Raw genomic sequence first — 19359 nt, 5'->3', positions numbered from 1 at the left:
CGATTAGTATAAACGATATCTTCTTGTTCTCAACTTGAATATGCTTCAAGGAGAACTCAAAAGTATGGAGAAAGGGGGAAAAATTCTTGATTAATGGTTGATCCAAGAGGAGGGAGCCAAAAACAAGAGTAGGAGAGGTTCCATGAGATAGCGTTCTAGTGTATTTAAAAGACCTAGTCTTTTAAACTTCCACATACATAATCTCCACAAAACATGCACGTGTATCATCAGCCTATTTGGCCAAGTGGGGCTCTTCTAAAGAGCCCACTCGACCTCACCTCTTTCCAAAAAGGCGGCCTAGACTTGGTCTTATCCAAATTCGGCTACGGTTTGAGTAGTTGGACTAACTTGTTTTTATTTATCCAAAAAATTAAATCAAGTCAAATAATAATATATTGATTTAATTCAATTAAATAAAATACCTTATAAAAAAATTCATGTGAATATTTAATCCAATTAAATATACACATGCCCAAATATGCTCAATATAAATACGTTCATTAATCAAGGCCAAAATTTTAATTAGCCCATCTACTAATAATTGACGAATTCAATCAAATTAATTGGCTCAAACTTTAAATTAATCCAATTACTTTAAAAGGCTAAGCTCAAATTTAATTAATCCAATTAATAAATTCTTGAGCTATCCATCTAATAGATTATCCCAAATAAATGATTCAATCATTTATTCCTCTCCATGAATTAATTTTATTCAATTAAATTAATTTTTTTTTTCAAAATTAATTTCATCACCTTCATAATGATTTGTATGTGGCCCTTTAGGTTCACCATCAGTTAGACTTGGGCTTGTAACCAATAAAATTAACTAAATATAATTTAATTATTTATTTCTGATTATTCCATAACTAGAAATTCCCACTACCATGGGTGGTCATCTAGCAACGGTACATGACACTAAAGACTAGGTGAATATTGGCGTGAACATATATGCGCCAACTTCTATATGGGTATGGTCTTACCGTCAACCAAATTTTAATTTCTTAGATCCTAATACATGATTTATTTTGTTCAGTCTTAGGAGATCATAAATGAGGTCCAGCTATTCATAGAGATGTGCGAGGCATATATATGCCAACTTCAAGCATTAGTTTGCTGGAACCGCACTCAAGAAATATTTCTGGCAAGCTGCGAGATCATATAATATCGTTGGGTTCACTTTTGCAATGTACCAAGTGAAAGAATTAAAGCCTGTTACATATGATTAGCTTCTGAAGATTCCGGTTGCACAATGGTCTGTACAGGCATTTGATCCGAGGGTGAAGAATGACTATGTGACCAACAACATCAGTGAGTCTTCTAACCACTGGGTAGGCGAGCTCCGAGGTAAGCCAGTCCTAACTTTGCTTGATGGATTGAGGGCCAAACTAATGAGTCTTCTTCAGAACTGGAGAGAAAAAGCTTTTGAAGTGGTCCAATTCTATTTGTTCCAACTAATGTTCCAACTACTTGTGACTGGCCAGTTTGAGTTCGAAGTCCGGGATGGTAGTGTGCATTATGTGGTGAACTTGACACGTCCAACATGTGACTGTAGTGTTTGGGATATCATAGGATTCCTTGTAGGCATGTTGCACTTGGCATAACATATAGGCGAGATAAGTTGGAGAACTTCACTGACAATATGTTGAGGAAGGAAACGTATATGGGAGATACGATTATATTATTAATTATGTCCCCGATGGAAGTCCTACAAACTTGAAGTCTCCTGTTAGTAAGAGGTAACATGAAAGACTAAAGAAGAGCATAATAAGAGAACCACAAACATTTCTTCAGCGGACATTGCAAAGAATTAGAGGTTCCAAAAGAAAGGATCAGGTTGATTCTTCACAACCATCTCAAGCTTCTAGTACTCCATAGAAGGCTTGATCCAAGATCACCTGCTCCAGTCGTGTGATTTTTTTCCTTTTCTGATGAGACATGTTGGTTTTTGTTGACGATAATTTTATGTTGTTGATGGTCATGATGAATATTGGATGATATTTATAACCAAGTGATATATATTGTTAAGACATGTAGTTTATGATTGACAATTTATTTGTGTGATTATTGTCAGTAGGTTATTATTAAATTTTGGTGCTTATGGTTGTTTCTTGACAATGGATAATTAGGATAAATAATATATGAGATAATCCTCGTAATATTTTAACAGATAAAAACGGCTAGTTTAGCAAAAAAAAAAAAATATATATTACATTTAAGTATAAAGTATGTGAGATCATAACATTTAACCCTCTCAATATTTTAAAACGTTACAATTTGGTCCCATGGGTATTTTCGTCTGAAAAGTTGGTCAAATCATAATCAAACTTTTTATCAAGAATATTTTCCGAATAAGACATGATAAATTGCTGGAACCCTACCGGTGGAGTTAAATGTAAGACGAAAACAAACTCAGGAGGGTAAATGTAATTTTTTATCTAATAGGAATGTATTTATAATTATATCGAATTTCAAAAGGTATTGGTGTATTTTACGGTATCTTTAAAATAGATCATGTTTCTAGAGACCATGATCATTAGGTAGGATAAATATAAATTGTATTAGTTATTATGTTGGTATATATAAGATTTCGGATGTATATATAAAGTAAATACTTAATATAATTAAAATATTATTAGGTAATTATTTAAGATAAATACAAATTAAATTAGTTATATAGTTGGAAATAAGATTTTGAATAACTATAAAATAAATATTTAATGTTTTTAAAATACGTGATGTTTTTATTGAATAAGATTTTTTTTATAATTAAATAATTCAATTATAAAATTGGAGATAAGATTTTGAATAAATCAAAATAAATATTTAGATAGATAGATATAGATGTGTTTTCATCATGTGTTCCCCCCGTTTTGTTCGCTTTGTGTAGCCTCCTATACTCCTTATTCAGTTGCGTTTGTACTTTGTTGAATACTGTACAAGAAAAAAAATTCAATTATATTTAGAGCCCTCTAAAAATATAAAATTATTTTTTTTAAAAAAAATAAAATTATACTTATACCCTTTCTGAAATTCTCGATACACTTGACCTCCCACTAACCATTTTTAGTAACAATTTTACGTGCAACTTTTCTTTGCTAATGAATAATCACTTTTACCACAATAAAAATTATTATTGTAATAAAGTAAAAAAAATTTACCTCAAATATATATAACTAGTGACAATAAAAATATTGTTAGTTAATTTTTATTCGGGGTAAGAATTTTTTGACTTTTTTCTTCTTATATACGGACAAAAATACAGTCGCAAATCACAGATAGCCAGCTGGCTATATCCACTGTAACAAAACTCAAGAGTTTCATATGCATGGATTCTGACGAGGAGAGAACTTCAGAAGATAGAACCAAATTTTTACTCCCCTCAAAAAAAAAAATAAAAAAATAATGCTAATATATATATATATATATATATATATAGGTGGAATATTGATAAGGTTGATAATTAAGGGAGAGTGGCAGCAACAGTAGCAGAAGCTTCCTCCTCCTCAATTAATATCCTTAGCATGTGGTGAAGTGCAGCGGATATGTCCTCTGCTGAACTCAACGGGCTACCTTCTTCAACCTGCAACCGTACACGCTAATGTTTTCATCATCCCAACAAATTCTTTCAACAATAATCATGCTTCAATATATTCTTTTGTGTTGTAATTTTGATACTTTAATATTTTATTTTTTATCTTTTTTAAAGTTATAAAATAGTCGTGTAATATTTTGATATTTGACTATTTTAGTTCTTCTGATGTTGAATTTTATAAAAGTTGTCGAAATAAATTATGTGCCACCTGTTTTTTTTTTTTTAAGTTTTCAGTTATGTCGGTAGAAGTGAACCAATCATAACAAAAGCCCAAATTTAAATGAACCACGTAGGCGCACATAATTTATTCTGACATCTTTTGCAAAATTTGATATCGATCGGAAAGATCAAAATTATAAAATGTCAAAAAATTATATGACTCTTTTACAATTATAAAAAGATTAAAAATATCAAAGTATCTAAATTATAGGACCAAAAATATATTTAACCTACAAGTTATATCAGTGTGTTTGGTTTTGTTTTTGGCCCATCTTCGATATGACCCAAAACACACTATCATAGTGTTTGATTTTGTTTTTCTAGTACTTTGTTGTGTTATGGGAAGATAGCGAGAGAAAAAAAGAGATAAATAAGAATGTATTAGAGATATGTGTATGATTAGATTTGTTTTTAGATGCATGTTTGATGTTGTGTTTTGGGAGACAAAAGTCACTGTTCATTGTCAAATCATGTCTTGTTTATATATATTTATATGTATGTGCATGTATGCATCTATATAGTATTTTTTTTGTGAGTTGATTAAATTATCTAGTACTTTTTAAATATATGTATGAAAAAATTATATTATTTTATTGGGTAAACAATATTTTTGTTAGATATTCTATTCGGAGTGATAAATTTAAATAGATTATTCAAACAACAGAGTATTTGAATTAACTATGTAATATTGGTATATTATTTTGTATTTTTAAAATTTCTTAATTATTCCATTGAAGTAAAAAAAATATTGAGTACAAAAATATTTAAAAATTTAAAATTAAATAAATTTGTATTTAGAAATTACATACACACCAACAGAAAAAATTATATACATTTAACATGTATATCAAGCCCTCCAATTCATCCTCCATTTTTATTGATTTTGAAGAACCATAAAAATCCAGTATTATTAATTAAAATTTATAATTATATAATACGATGGATCATAAAAATAAAACTGAATTTAATAGGGTTGTCCAATTATAATACTTCATCATGACACATCAGTCATGGAATGATATAACACACAGAAAATCATGTTCTCAATAGTTTTATAATTAACATATGACAACAATTTGTTGGCTCGCATATTTTATAAAAAGCCACTGTCTGTCTAAGGACCACCACGTTGCCGTGGTGGTTGTCCATGTGGTCACCGCGACCATGTTGTACTGTCTCTCTCACTATGTGTTTGGTCTCCACGGTCAGACTGCACGCCAAAATTACAAATGTAGTCTGTCCATGATCTAATACTGCCAACTGCCAACTCCATTTCTAGACTTCGACATGGTGCTAATGATATGTTGCGTGCGAGTCGTGGTCCACCATCCCCACGAGCTACCTATTCCACTGCATCTCAACTGCCAATATAAGTATGCATTTGTGCCACTGGTGGAGTGGAATTCGAGTTGACAATGGGGACATCTTCGCCACCTCTCACAGAACTATGCACGAAGTTACTACTCTCCCCATAATACGCATCACTACGCTCCTCCGAGTAAGCGGCAATCTAATGGGGCCCCATATCTCGAGCATCCTAGGGTAATGAGGCTTTGGGTACTAATATTATCGTCCAGCCAAAGGGTACTACTGCAACAAGGTCCATATAAACAAACAGACATTGCAAATTATATACTTATTAGAAATGGCAATTGTTGAGTTGCAGTCATCGTATTAGAAATAACATGACATACCTGCGACATTAGTGGTCGTAGCTCGTTGGGAAAATCCATATAAAATATTTCAACATCATAACGAATGCCTCGTATCTCAATGATGTCGTGGAACTAACGAAATCGCTCTTTCAACTCGTAGAATTTGTGACAGGCCTGTCCCAAGTGTAAGCATATCCAAAATATCGTCGAAATCCACGAGTCCAATGACCCATGTGTGCTTTTGCGCTATGATCGTGTCTCATTGGGACTCGGGTGTTAGTCGTCAATGCTCATCCACATTAACAGCTGCTCAACGTTCAAAGTCCAATGGTCATGCTGTGGCAATCCTACTAGGCTCCAAATATCTGCGATATGCCATGCCTGCAAAACATATATTCATAATGGTGTTTAAAAAATTGTATGCCGGGAATCATGTTTAACGATGTATGGTTAAAGTTCAATTTTCCGACAACTAATTTAAGAGTTAAAAATGTCAAACATGTAGACACCAAACTGATAAACTGCTTAAAAGTAAATGAGTATTTAACATGTATGCAAAACACATTGAAGCTAGTATCCTGAGGTTTTAATACAATACACACTAGTCAAAAGTTATCCATTAACAACATTCCTAGTTGGGATCATTGGATACCCACATCTGTATCGCTATGCTATCTCTAAGAGTTCTTTGTGCTTCTATCTCAATAACAGTAGGGTGTCCCCTATGATAAAACGAATTCCTAAAGGGTGGAATGTCGTCGTCTGGCTCATTGAATATGGTGTCATCATGGCTAAACCTGCGAATGAAATTGTGCAGTGTGCAACATGTGATGACTATAACGACCTGGTGCTTAACAAGGTAGATCGACATCCTCCACTATGGTATCAAAAAAAGCTTTTTTAGTACGCAAAAGGAACGTTCAATTTCATTTCAGAATGTTGAATGAGCATAGTTAAACAGATCATGTGGAGTACAATATCTTCCTCCATGTCCCCTATACTAGCTAAGTGATACTTAGTATCTCGATACGGCGCCAGGAAACACTGGTAATTTGTAAACCTAAAGTCTACCCAATAATACTTACCTGAATTTCCACCAGTCATCGTCATCAGGATAAATACTAGTATCATGTATTTTAGAACATCAATCGTGTTGGACTGACTGGCACATCAACTAGTTTACTCATCAATGGGAGGAAAAGAAAATATTGGATCCTGCGATACCTCATGGTGCAAGACACGGGCATCGGATGCAATACCTTTCCACCCAGCACACACATAGGTAAAATTCATATCGAAATCACATATAGTTAATACGTTATGGGCTACGCGGCCTACATAGTCCTACATCACACCTATATATGTGAGAATGCGCATGGAAAAAATATTAGGCGAAGTCGATTTGTGTTCATCGTAAATAATTGGGCGAGATCAAATACACGTTAAAGTATGGGTAGAAATCTGGATTGCTGGCCACCATCGGATGTGTTTTTGTGAAATTCGATCGAGTTATGAGCTCGGACGCCATGGCACACAAGGCAGAAAGCAATCGATGGAATTTATAATTAATAGTCTCAAGAGAGTGTTGAAATCGCTCCATATTGTCACGTTGTCTTTTGTGCATGCCAACCGTTTGCATAAAGAGTTCAACCTCTTCAATTAAGCTAACTCTAGACTTCTGACTATGAGGCAGCAATCTTCTGAAAGTCAATGCATCAACCAAAGAATAAAATCATGGCTTGGTCATGTGAATGTTGTCATGAAATCGTCAGGAGTGTGGGATTGTCATTATCTTCGCAATCCACCCGGAGACAGGGCAATGGTGTTACATGGCACATTCTCCCTGAATAACTCAGAACATACTAGATATCTAAAAGTGTAAAACTCTTCCAAGACATCAGATCGTTACTGGCAGGAGTCTAGTGTCCCCGTGTTGTCGCTGGGTGAGTTATTTTTTTCACGACCAGCCCCCTCGTTATAGTTTGTCATAGCTTTGTTCTATACTGTACACTAAAAAGGCAGCCACAATGATAAACTTTAGAAAAACCAGACACGTGAAACTAGAAAAGAAAACTAATATTAACTAAATACGTGGTAGGGTTACAGTCTAAATACTGAATTAGAAACATTACATAAGGCATGCACATAACAAACACAATGGTCTTCAAATAGATGCGGGCACTTAGTACTAAGCATTCACATGTCCAACAAGTATAACCAACACAGTTTGTTCTCATCATCTAGATGGAGGAAAATCATTTGAGTGCTGTGACTATGAAAATCCTCCAACGCGGTGGTGAAGACAACGTCCAACAGATCCTTAAACTATGTTAACTCGTCTATGCATTGATCAATATATTTTGTGTCTTTAGCACGGTGCGGTCAATCTTTTTCTTGGTATGACTCATTCAACCTGTCTATGGTCTCACACGTCTTCGACTACAACTCATTAATCCCGTGCCGTCCAGGATACTTGCTATTAGACGGTGAACTGAACGTTGGTGCTGTTGGCGAGGAAAAGTACTCGTCGGGCGATGGCATGGTACTGGAATGGGAGAATGTTGTATCCTCATAGTTATCTCTTGACCAACGACTACCTAAATGAGTTCCCGCCATTTTCTCATCGTCTAGGTCATAAGCGGTATGGATTGAACAATGTGGGTGGGCGGAGGAACGCGCATTACTCCTTGTTATGGTGTCCCGTGCAAACACCTGAGTGCATGTGGTAACCCATATTTAACAATTATCTTATAATCTAGGCTTTCCTACATTTTGTAAAATTTGTTGGGTTGTGTATATTTGTCAAAAACTAGGATCAATTGTTATATAATCAATGTACACTTAACAACAAATTCATATTTACCTAATAAAACTCCTCCAAACATCCAGTGTTGCATATTATAGTGTTATGCTCCAAGTCCAATCCCCACCCAGTCCCCCATTAATAATGTCGTACAGGAGTCGCCAGGTACGACCCATTCTGTCCAGTTTGCTTTATAGTTGGTTCATCATTAATGCACAGTTGTGACCTATAACGAAGTTCATCCTCTTGGTTATACGAGCACATATAGAGAGCGAAAATGTTGATGATTGAATTCGGTGACTGATGAACTCCTCATGCATGATCACTTATATAAAGCGAGTATTCATCGAGTTCACGTACGAGGAGTTCATCAATGACCGACTTCAATCATTTCGCCCTCTGTATGAGCTTATATAACCGAGAGGATAAACTTGGTTATGGGTCACAATTGTGAATTTATGACGAACCAACTGAAAGGTAAACTAAACAAATTGCGTCGTGCTTGGCGGCTCCTGTACAACATTCTTAAGAAGGGGACTAGGTGGGGATGGGACTTGAAATGAAACACTATAACAGGCAACGGTGGACATTTGGAGGAGCTGTATCGAGCAAACATGGATTTTGTTCTTAATTGTATATTGATTATATAACAACTGATCCTAGTTTTTGTCAAATATAGACACAACTCAACAAATTTTACTAAATGTAGGAAAATCTAGATTATAAGATAATAGTTGAACACAGGCTATCACACTTTGACCTATGAACTCAGATATTCGCATGGAACACAACAACCGAGAGTACTGCGTGTTCCTCCGCCCACACTTAATGCAATCCATACCGCTCATGACCTAGAAGCTGAGCAAATAGCAAGGACTCATTCAGGCACTCAACGGTCAATAGATATCATGCCATCGCCCGACGAGTACTTTTTCTCTCCGCCAATGAAAGAAGTGTGAGACCATGGATAGGTTGAACGAGTCATTCCAAGGAAAGATTGATCGCATCGGGCCTAAAGCCACATAATCTATTAAGCGGTACGTAGATGAGTCAACAAAGTTTAAGGATCTGTCGGACGTCGTATTCACTACCGCGTGGGTGAGTTTTCATGGTCACAACACCAGAACGATTTTCCTCCGTCTAGATGATGAGAACAAACTGCACTTGTTATACTTGTTGGGCAAGTGAATGCTTAGTATCGAATGCCCACATCTATCTGAAGACCATTGTTTTTGTTATGTGTATGTTCTATGTGATGTGTCTGATTCAGTATTAGACTAATCGATCAAGTATTTAGTCAATATTCGTTCTCTTTTCTGATTTCACATGTCTGACTTTCCTAAAGCATACCATTGTGACTGCCTCTTTTAGTGCACAGTATAGAACAAAACTATGGCAAGCTTTGACGACGGGGCTGATCGTGAAAGCAACTCGCCCAACCACAGGACGAGGACACCAGGGGCTCTATCCAGCAACGAATCTGATGTCCTGAAAGAGTTTTACACTTTTAAAAATCTAGTATGCCTTGAGTTATTTAGGGAGAATGTGCCACGTAACACCTCTGTACTGTAAAGAGAGGGATGGATTGTGGAGATTATACAACCCCACACATTGGAGGTTTTTATGACAACATTCAAATGACCAATCCATGTTTTCATACTTTGCTTGATGCATTGACTTTCAGGGGGTTGTTGCCTTATGGTCAGACATTTAGAGTCAGCTCAATTGAAGAGGTTGCACTCTTTATGCAGACAGCTGACATGCACAAAAGACAATATGACAATATGGAGCGATTTCAACATTCCCTGGAGACTAACAATCTTAGATTCCACCGAGTGCTTTATGCCTTGTGTGCCATGGCGCCCTAGCTCATAACTAGGCTGAATTTTACTGAAACACATCCGAGGATGGCCACCAGTCTCGATTTCTACCCATACTTGAAGGTATATTTAATCTTGCCCAATTAATTACGATGAGCACAAATCGACGTCGCCTAATATTTTGTCCGTGCGCATTCTCACGTATATTTAGGTGTGATGTAGGACTGCGTGGGAGCGATGACAATACGTTGGTCTTAGTATGGGTCCCCCAAGTAGAACAAAATAGATATCGTTCGCAAAAAGGCCGCCTAGCCCAGAACGTAATACCAATATGTGTTTTCAATATGAATTGTACCTATCTGTATGCTGGGTGGGAAGGTATTGCATCCGATGCTTGTCTCTTACACCATGAGGTATTGCAGGATCCAATGTTTCTTTTCCTCCCATCGATGAGTAAACTTTGATGTGCCATTCAGTCCAACACGATTGATGCTCTAAAATACATGTATCCTGATGATGATGACTGGTGAAAATTCAGGTAAGTATTATTGGGTAGACTTTGGGTTTACAAATTACCAATGTTTTCTAGGTACTAGGTATCACCTAGCTAGTACAGGGGACATGGAGGAAGATATTGTACTCCACATGATCTGTTTAACCATGCTCATTCAACATTGTGTAATGAAATTGAACGTTCCTTTTGCGTACTAAAAGAGCGTTTTCCAATACTGTAGTGGGGGATTCCGACCTACCTTGTTAAGCACCAGGTCGCTATAGTCATCGCATGTTGCACACTGCACAATTTCATTCGCAGGTTTAGCTATGATGATTGCTGAGATAGAAGCATAAAGAAGATAGCACAGCGATACAGATGTGGGCATCTAAGATCCCAACTAGGAATGTTGTTAATGGATAACTTTTGACTAGTGTGTACTGTATTTAAATCTCAGGATACTAGCTTCAATATGTTTTGCATACATGTTAAACACTCGTTTACTTTTAAGAAGTTTATCAGCTTGGTGTTTACATGTTTGACATTTTTAACTTTTAAATTAGTTGTGGAAAATTAAACTTTAACTATACATTGTTAAACATGATTCCCAGCATACAATTTTTTAAGCACCATTATGAGTATCTGTTTTGCAGGCATGGCATATCGCAGATATTTCGAGCTAGTAGGATTTTCATAGCACGACCATTGGACATTGAACGTTGAGCAGCACAAATGTGGATGATCATTGATGACAACACCCGAGTCCCAATGAGACACGACCATAGCGCAAAGGCACACATGGCTCATTGGGCTTGTGGATTACGACGACATTTTGGATATGCTTACACCTGTGATCAGGTCCGTTACAAATTCTACGAGTTCAAAGAGCGATTTTGTTAGTTCCACGACATCATCGATATATGAGGCATTCGTTATGATATTGAAATATTTTGTATGGACTTTTCCAGGGACACGACCTCTAACGTCGCGAGTATGTCATGTTATTTCTAATACGATGACTGCAACTCAACAATTGCCATTTCTGATAAGTATATAATTTGTAATGTCTGCTTGTTCATATGGACCCTGTTGCAGCTGTACCCTTTGGTTGGACGATAGTATTAGTACCCAGATCCTCATTACCCCAGCATGCTCGGATATGGGGCCCTATTAGACTGCTGCCTGCTCAGACGAGCGTAGTGATGCACATTATGACGAGAGTAGTAACGTCGTGCGTAGTTCAGTGAGAGGTGGGGAAGATGTGCCCATTGTCATCTCGAATTCCACTGCACCAATAGCACAAACGCATACTCATATTGGCAGTTGGAATGCAGTGGAACAAGTAGCTCATGGGGATGGTGGACCACGATTGACGCGTAATGTTTCATTAGCACCATCTCAAAGTCTAGACTTGGAGTCGGCAGTTGGCATTATTAGATCATGGACAGACTACATTGTCATTTTGGCATGCAGTCTGACCGTGGAGACCAAACACATAGTGAGGGAGACAGTACAGCGCGATCGCAGTGACCACATGGACAATCATCACGGCAACATGATGGTCCTTAGACAGACAGTGGCCTTTTGTAAAATATGTGAGCCAAAAAAATGTTGTCATTTGTTAATTATAAAATCAATGGGAACATGATTTTCTACGTGTTATCTCATTCCATGATTGATGTGTCATGATGAAGTATTAAAATTGGACAACTCTTTATTAATCCTGTTCTATTTTTACGATCGATCGCATTATATAATTATAAATTTTAATTAATTAATACTAGATTTTGTGGTTCTTCAAAACCAATAAAAATGGAGGATGAATTGGAGGGCTTGATATACATGTTAAATGTATACAATTTTTTTGTTTGGTGTGTATTTAATTTTTAAATACAAATTCATAATTTTAACTATTTAAATATTTTGTACTCAATGTTTTTCTACTTCAATGGATCAATTAACAAATTTTAATAAAATAAAATAATATACCAGTATTGCATATATAGTTAATTCAAATACTCTATTATTTGAATAATTTATTTAAATTTATCACTCTGAGTAGAACATTTAACAAAAATATTGTTAATCCATTACTAAAGTGAATTTAATTATTTATTAAATATCTAATTATTATTTAAATAAAAAATTTATAATTTTTTATACAAATATAATGAAAAAAACACTAGATAATTTAATCTGCCCACAAACAAAATATTGTATATATACGCAAACACACATATAAATATATATAAAAGAGACATGATTTAACAATAAACCACTTTTGTCTCCCAAAACACAACATCAAACGTACCTTTAAAAACAAATTCAAATATACATAGATATATTCAACACAAACTTATTTATGTCTATTTTTTTTCTCAGTATTTCACATAATACGACAAAACAATCAAAAACACAAAATCAAACAGTATGTATAGATTCTTTTGCATGTTCTGCTCATTTTCCACCGTCTTAATTTTGTTACATCCTACTCGCAACTTTTTCCCATAAGAATGTGTGACTGTAAATTAATGCTGTCATTTCAAATTTATGGGTTCTCAAGAAACACAAAGTTAGGTTCACTTTTTGGGTCATTCATAATTTTTGTCATAGTATGTAATTTTTTTTATATTATAGCAGAAATTTATCTGAATAAATTTGTATAAGAATAAAATTATCACATCTTCATATTTAATGAATTAAAATTATAATTTTTCCTAATTAACACTTTATGTATATAATTAATAATAATTTCAATATTATTACTTAATTTCTTATCACTATATTCTCCTTTTTTGGGTCAACTACATGTTGAAACATTCTTAAGTCGTAGATATATGTTATAAGATACTTTTATAATTTATAAAGCGTTGTATTTTATTTTAAAAAAAATATTTTGAAGTGTTTGGATATATAGAATATATGATTATGCAATTTATGAAATATTATTAATGACAATTATGTAACTAATATTATCAAAATTTAAGAAGCTTATTAATATTTTAAAAATAATTACATTAGAAACTCTTTACCTTTAATTTCTTTTCTTTTTTAACTAAAACAAAAGTTGATAAGCTCCTAATATGGTATTTTTTCATATTATGAGTTGATCCTTCAAAATATATTTTTTATACAATATAGTCTTCTAACGTATATTAAAAAGCTTTGGATAGAAAATTCTTCGGAATCAGCTGGTTGGTTCGAATTTGAACCAATTATATGGTAAGTCAATATACTTGTCATGTGATTGGTATATAATTCAGGAAAGTGACCAATCATATGACAAGTATACGACAATTGCTGTGTGATTATTTTGATTCGACCGAACTTGATTTGAATAAAAATAGATATGTATAACGACAGAATAGAAGAATAGCGGAGGATGGTAAATGTCATGTGTGCGTACCTTGGCGCTAATGGAGTAAAGGATGAATGACTGGGAAGTGGTGAGATTGAGATGAAGCACATTGAGGAAGAGAGAGTGAAAGGCAGCCACAAGCTTCGAGAGCTGCCGAACCCGTCGGCCGGAAACGATCCGAATACTTGCATGGGCTTCGACTAAGGTCACTTGTACGTCCGCAACGGCTGCTGCTTTCCTATGGGACGTGTACTTACTGCTCAATGGGTTATGACGAGAGCAGCTGCACAACTCAGGTGTGTTGGGAGGAAATGGCTGCTTTGCATCATCGTGGTCACGGGACGTGGTAGTACACTTGAGGTGAGTATGTTTGTTCTCGAGCAGTAGTTGAGACGACGCCTTGTTGGCTTCAAGTGACTGCAAGATGTGTTCAAGCTCCTTCACGAATTCAATTGCTCCACCAACGATCGACGCCTGGTCTCCCTACAAATATCGGACATTTTCATGTCGTATCTTCAGAGGGTGTGTCACTTTTCACTACAAGAAAGTAAGGCGTATACTACAAATAATATTGCAACGTAATTAATTCTGTAGCTAATGAAATGGACTAACAATGAATAGTTCGCAGCAAATTGTGTATTAAAATTATCGAAAAAAAGTAAAGTATGTAGACAATAAAGTGCTCAACAATTTTGTAATTTGGATTATGCAATTTACCATCTGTAATATATGAAAAATACCCGTGTGAAAAAAGAAGTAGCAAATTACCCTTTGTGTTTAAAAAAATGAAGCAAATTACCCCCTATCGACGGTTCAGATAGGGGGTAATTTGCTTCATTTTACAAAATACAGGGGGTATTTTGTCATTTTATTTTTCATAGGTCTTTTTTGTTCATATCTCATATCACATGGGGATAAATTGTATTTTTTCCATTATAATTCTTTAACTATTGAGATGGACTAATAATGGATATTTTGTAGCAAATTCGGTATTAAAAATATTCAAAGAAAATTAGGTTCATAGGCAACGAAATGGCTACAAATATTGCAACAAAGTGTACGTTAGTTGTTTTTTTATTGCTAGTGCAACGACTTAGCTATGAAGTCTTGCGTAGGGAATAAATTTGAAAATGAAACTATAGAACAAAATTAACTACAGAATTATCGTGGTTTTGGAAATAAAACTTGTTACAAAGTCTAATTTACAGTGGAAACAAAAATAATTAGGAATATTCCGTCATATATTAACGAATATAGCTACAAAAATTCTATTTTTATATTGACGATACTACTACAAAAAAATTGCTATATAATTTTCGTAACCATGGCAGTGGAAATTAATTGCCAGAAAATTTCCATTTTAATTGCAACAATATTTACTACAGATTTTCTATTACTATGTGTGAAATTTTATCCCGCATGAATTATGAACTAATAAAATAAACAGTATATAAGCATCATGCAAAAAACTCAAGTGCATTACTGATAAAAAAAAAAAAAAAGAGTGCATCCATTGATACTTTTTAGTGAATTGTTAATAATTGAATTTCAAAATGCATTCAAGTGGGTTTGGAGGCAATCCTTGCATGCATTCAAGTGGGTTTTGGAGGCAGTCCTCGCGTCCAACAGGCTCACGAGCCTCCAGCGTGACAAATGATATAAAAGTCGACCATCTAGTCGCAATGGTTATTTCATCTTATTGCAACAAAATTAGCAACAAAACCTATACATATTATATACCTACATAAACAACTATGAAAATCTGTAGTAATGAGATAGCTACAAAAATTAAAATAATTATAGTCAAAATTAGTTAAAGATGTATAGATTTCAAAAGCAACTATAATCATTTTTTGTAGCTATAAGAGCATCTACTACGACTATATTGAAATGGATGTCCTGTTTTTCGTAGTGTTTTGTCTATTTTCTATTGAAAAAATATCAATTTAAATCACGGTAAAATAATACATGTTATCCCGGTATAGAAATCAATGCAACAACTTAATTAAATATTATGAACATGATTAATTAATTAATATTTATTAGGATTTTAACTATGGTAAAAGTATTTTTTATAATTAGTTCTTAATTATGATTAATTTTTGAAACTCATTTATAGAAACAAGAACACCTGGCTGTTGTAATTCGGTAATCATTTGAAATTTGCTATATTATTTTATAAATTTAAAATAATTTCATATAATAAAAATTACTTATATAATTCAGCTACAGATAGACCGTACTCTCTCTATGCAGCAGCAGCAGCTAGCTCCTGTCTAGGTAGGTGGGTAGGACAGACAATGTTTTTGTCATATATGGTTGGCTTTATAGCAGGAAGGAACTAAGATAAAAAAGTATAGTGCAGGCAAAAGGAGAGAGTTGAAAGAATAATTGAGACCGGAATTTTAATTAGAATTCCATTATATTTGTCTTGTAATTCGTGTATAAATAAAAATAATAATTAATTATAAAATAAGTATAATAATATATTGATTCTTTAATTAATTTAATTCGATTAAATCTAATTTGAACAAAAATCTTCCACTAAAGGGTAAAAGAATGGAACAAATACAAGTAATCCCTTTGTGATATTGCAAATGAGCAAACAAATAGCGATTTACCTCCCTATATTTTTTAAAACACAACAATTTACTCCCCTATAATTTTTAAAAATAAAATAATTTACCTCCTTACACTAGGTTAAATTGCTATATTTTTTTTATAGGGAGGTAATGTGGTCATTTTCAATATCGGAGGAAGATAAATTAATTCACCCATAAATGAATAGTTATTTGAGAATGAAATTGTACTCTTCAATCCTTACCAAATTATTGTAATTTCAAAGAGAAGTTGTGTTGTTGCGCCCAATCGTCAACTTGAATTACTTACCAATTCATAAAGCAATCATCAGTTTCTTTTCTACATAAAGGGCTTGATTTGAGGTTAGCTTTTGACATACTTGTACAAACCAATTTCCTATATTTCCTTTTACCTTAGTGACATGAAAAGTGCAGTAACTTTTTTCCTTTTTTTTTTAAAAATGTAAGATTATAGTCCAAATTTGATGAAATAAAAATGCAATTAAATCTGATTCGATATTATAAATGAGTAAATTATTTCATGAAAAAAAGAATTATGCTTTATATTTTTAAAATACAGTAATTTATTCCCTTCTATTTTTCAAAATGAAGCAATTTACCTCTATAGATAAGGAGGTAGATTGATTCATGAAATTACTTTATTTTGAAAAATACAGGAGGATAAATTGTTATTATTTTTTCGTAAAAGGATAATTTGCTCATTTATAATATGACAGGAAGATAAGTTGCATCAAACCCAATTATATGCAGTTAAGTTAAAGTTTTTGAATTAATTCTTTTTAGTATTAATTTATCATAATTTTATTTGATCAAATTGCAGCACAAAGTTATGCAAACAAGATGAGAAGATTTATTATTATGAATTTGGATTAAATTGAGGTACGTACTCTTTGGACATAAGAGTCCGGCATGAGAGAGCGCAGCATTGCGAGATGCTCATTCATTTGTCTGCGCCGGTTCCTCTCAACTGCAATGTGTGTCATTCTCTGAGTCTCCGCTTCCTCTTTGTTCTTGCATGCCTTTGGCCTCTTCCTCCTCTTCTTGCGGCCTTGCACCTCCAGCGAATTGGTTGTTTCCGGTGGTGGCACGGCGGAGGAGCAGCTGCCAGTGTCGTAATTATTCTTGCTCCTGTATGTGGTTGACGAAGCCTTTGATTCGTTGATGATGAAGTTCAAGCGTTCATGGGAGGACAATGCATCTGAACCCATCTCTCCTCTCTCTCTCTCTCTCTCTCTTGCTGGTTATTTTAGCAGTTGTTTTGAGGGTGGTTCCATCTTTCTGCAAGAGAATTGAGAAACCCAATACTGTTGACTTTGCTCAAGTTTAAAGGCTTCGACCCTTTTGTTGTCTTCTTCAGCTTTTTAGAGAGAGAGATAGACTGGAGAGGGTTCTTTCGTTTCTCTCCAACTTGTGGATGCCAAGGCACAATAATACTGCCTTCTCACGGGCATGAACCACATATCCTACACCATATTCTGCCATCCCTGTTTATATTTTAAATAAAACCCAAGCATTTTAGCTTATAGAAAAAATGTAATTTTAGTTTCGTGTATCAAGGGGTGATTTTGGTTCTGTTCACATTAAAATTCTCAATTTGGTGTTATAATTTAAAATTTTTTTGCCGGTTTGATTAGAAAATTCTACGCCATCTGCCATGTTGGGACTTTCAATGAATTTAATGTTGTGACAGTCCATATTATAATAATGATGACGACATCGTCTAAAGATAGTTTTTTTTTTTTTCTTCTAATGATCGTTATAAAATAACGCTTCATTTTCTAATGTCTGGTTTTCAAGAGTTATTTTAGGAGTTCCAAAGGCAGTTACAATACAAAAAAATTTATATATATGTGCAAAAGTTGTTTTCATTTTTAGCCACTTAATCCCATAGGTGGAAGTAAACATGGCTAAGAAGTAAATATGTACAAAACAATTGACTAGTTTTTCCATTGAATCAATGGCTAGTTTTTATCCAGTGACTATGATTTGATATATTATAATTGCACTCTTTTGACTTTATATATATTATATTTACCTCCTTACAAGCATAAAAGTTATTACTAGGGAAATGTTGAATAAGGGTAAATTAGAAGTTAATGACATCAATCAGCAGTTTCGGTTCGAACCCTAATAGAAAGGGTCAAATGTATATAGATGATTCTCGAAGGGGATGTAAGTGTAATTTTAATTTCTTTTAAAAAAAAAAGTGTAATTTAACATTTTCAAAAAGGGTCTAAGTGTAATTAATCCTGTACAATTTTTATCTTTTAAATAAATAGATGACAATTATTTTTGTATATTTTTATTTTATTTAAAATATATAGACCACATGTATTTTTTTTGTTTATTTGGAATAAATAGATGATCCACCAGAAGAAATTCGTTTTTGTTGTGGTAATTACCATAGTTAACAAATCATTGCGATCATGATTGTGTTACTGTTATTACTTGTTGTTTTTGTAAATAAGACCAAAATATTAATTACAGTAAAAAATTATTACGAATCTTTCGGTCACATAAGTAAAATCATGGCAAATGTTGATTATTCATAGTCAAAACTTAAATTTTGACATTGATTTTATTAAATCATGATTGTTAGTATTGATTTCTCATTATTTTTAAGTTGTGATTTATCATAATGGGAATAATTTACTTTTTCGTAAATATAATCTTTGTACACACAACGTTATATATTAAATATAGTAAAAAAGAATTATATAAAAAGTCTTGGAATAGAATAATTCAATCGGAAATCTAACGTCATGAGGAATAGCTCGATCGAATGTTCTTCCGAAACTTCTGTTTGTTAGAAGCAAGAG

At 33.9% G+C, this 19359-nt stretch overlaps 1 protein-coding gene across 1 annotated transcript; it reads right to left on the bottom strand.

The window, feature by feature from the left end:
• LOC105165152 (transcription factor bHLH71-like) lies at positions 3216-17995 on the bottom strand. Its single transcript, XM_011084057.2, has 3 exons — positions 17428-17995; positions 13989-14423; positions 3216-3580 (listed from the first exon to the last, which is right to left on the bottom strand). The coding sequence occupies exons 1-3, from the start codon at positions 17746-17748 to the stop codon at positions 3461-3463; spliced, it is 876 nt and encodes a 291-aa protein (XP_011082359.1). The 5' UTR covers positions 17749-17995; the 3' UTR covers positions 3216-3460.

The sequence above is a fragment of the Sesamum indicum genome, linkage group LG6, assembly GCF_000512975.1.
Source record: "Sesamum indicum cultivar Zhongzhi No. 13 linkage group LG6, S_indicum_v1.0, whole genome shotgun sequence".
NCBI lineage: Eukaryota > Viridiplantae > Streptophyta > Magnoliopsida > Lamiales > Pedaliaceae > Sesamum > Sesamum indicum.
Note: the sequence above shows the minus strand (reverse complement) of the source record. Positions and strands in the feature narration are given on the sequence as shown.

What these genes read in the sequence shown, in the direction of transcription:
- LOC105165152 (XM_011084057.2), bottom strand. Translation starts at nt 17,748, where the DNA reads ATGGGTTCAGATGCATTGTCCTCCCATGAACGCTTGAACTTCATCATC. An exon ending in CGGACTCTTATGTCCAAAGA is followed by an intron (nt 14,424 to 17,427) that starts GTACGTACCTCA and finishes CGATATTTGTAG; the next exon opens with GGAGACCAGGCGTCGATCGT. An exon ending in TTTACTCCATTAGCGCCAAG is followed by an intron (nt 3,581 to 13,988) that starts GTACGCACACAT and finishes GTACGGTTGCAG; the next exon opens with GTTGAAGAAGGTAGCCCGTT.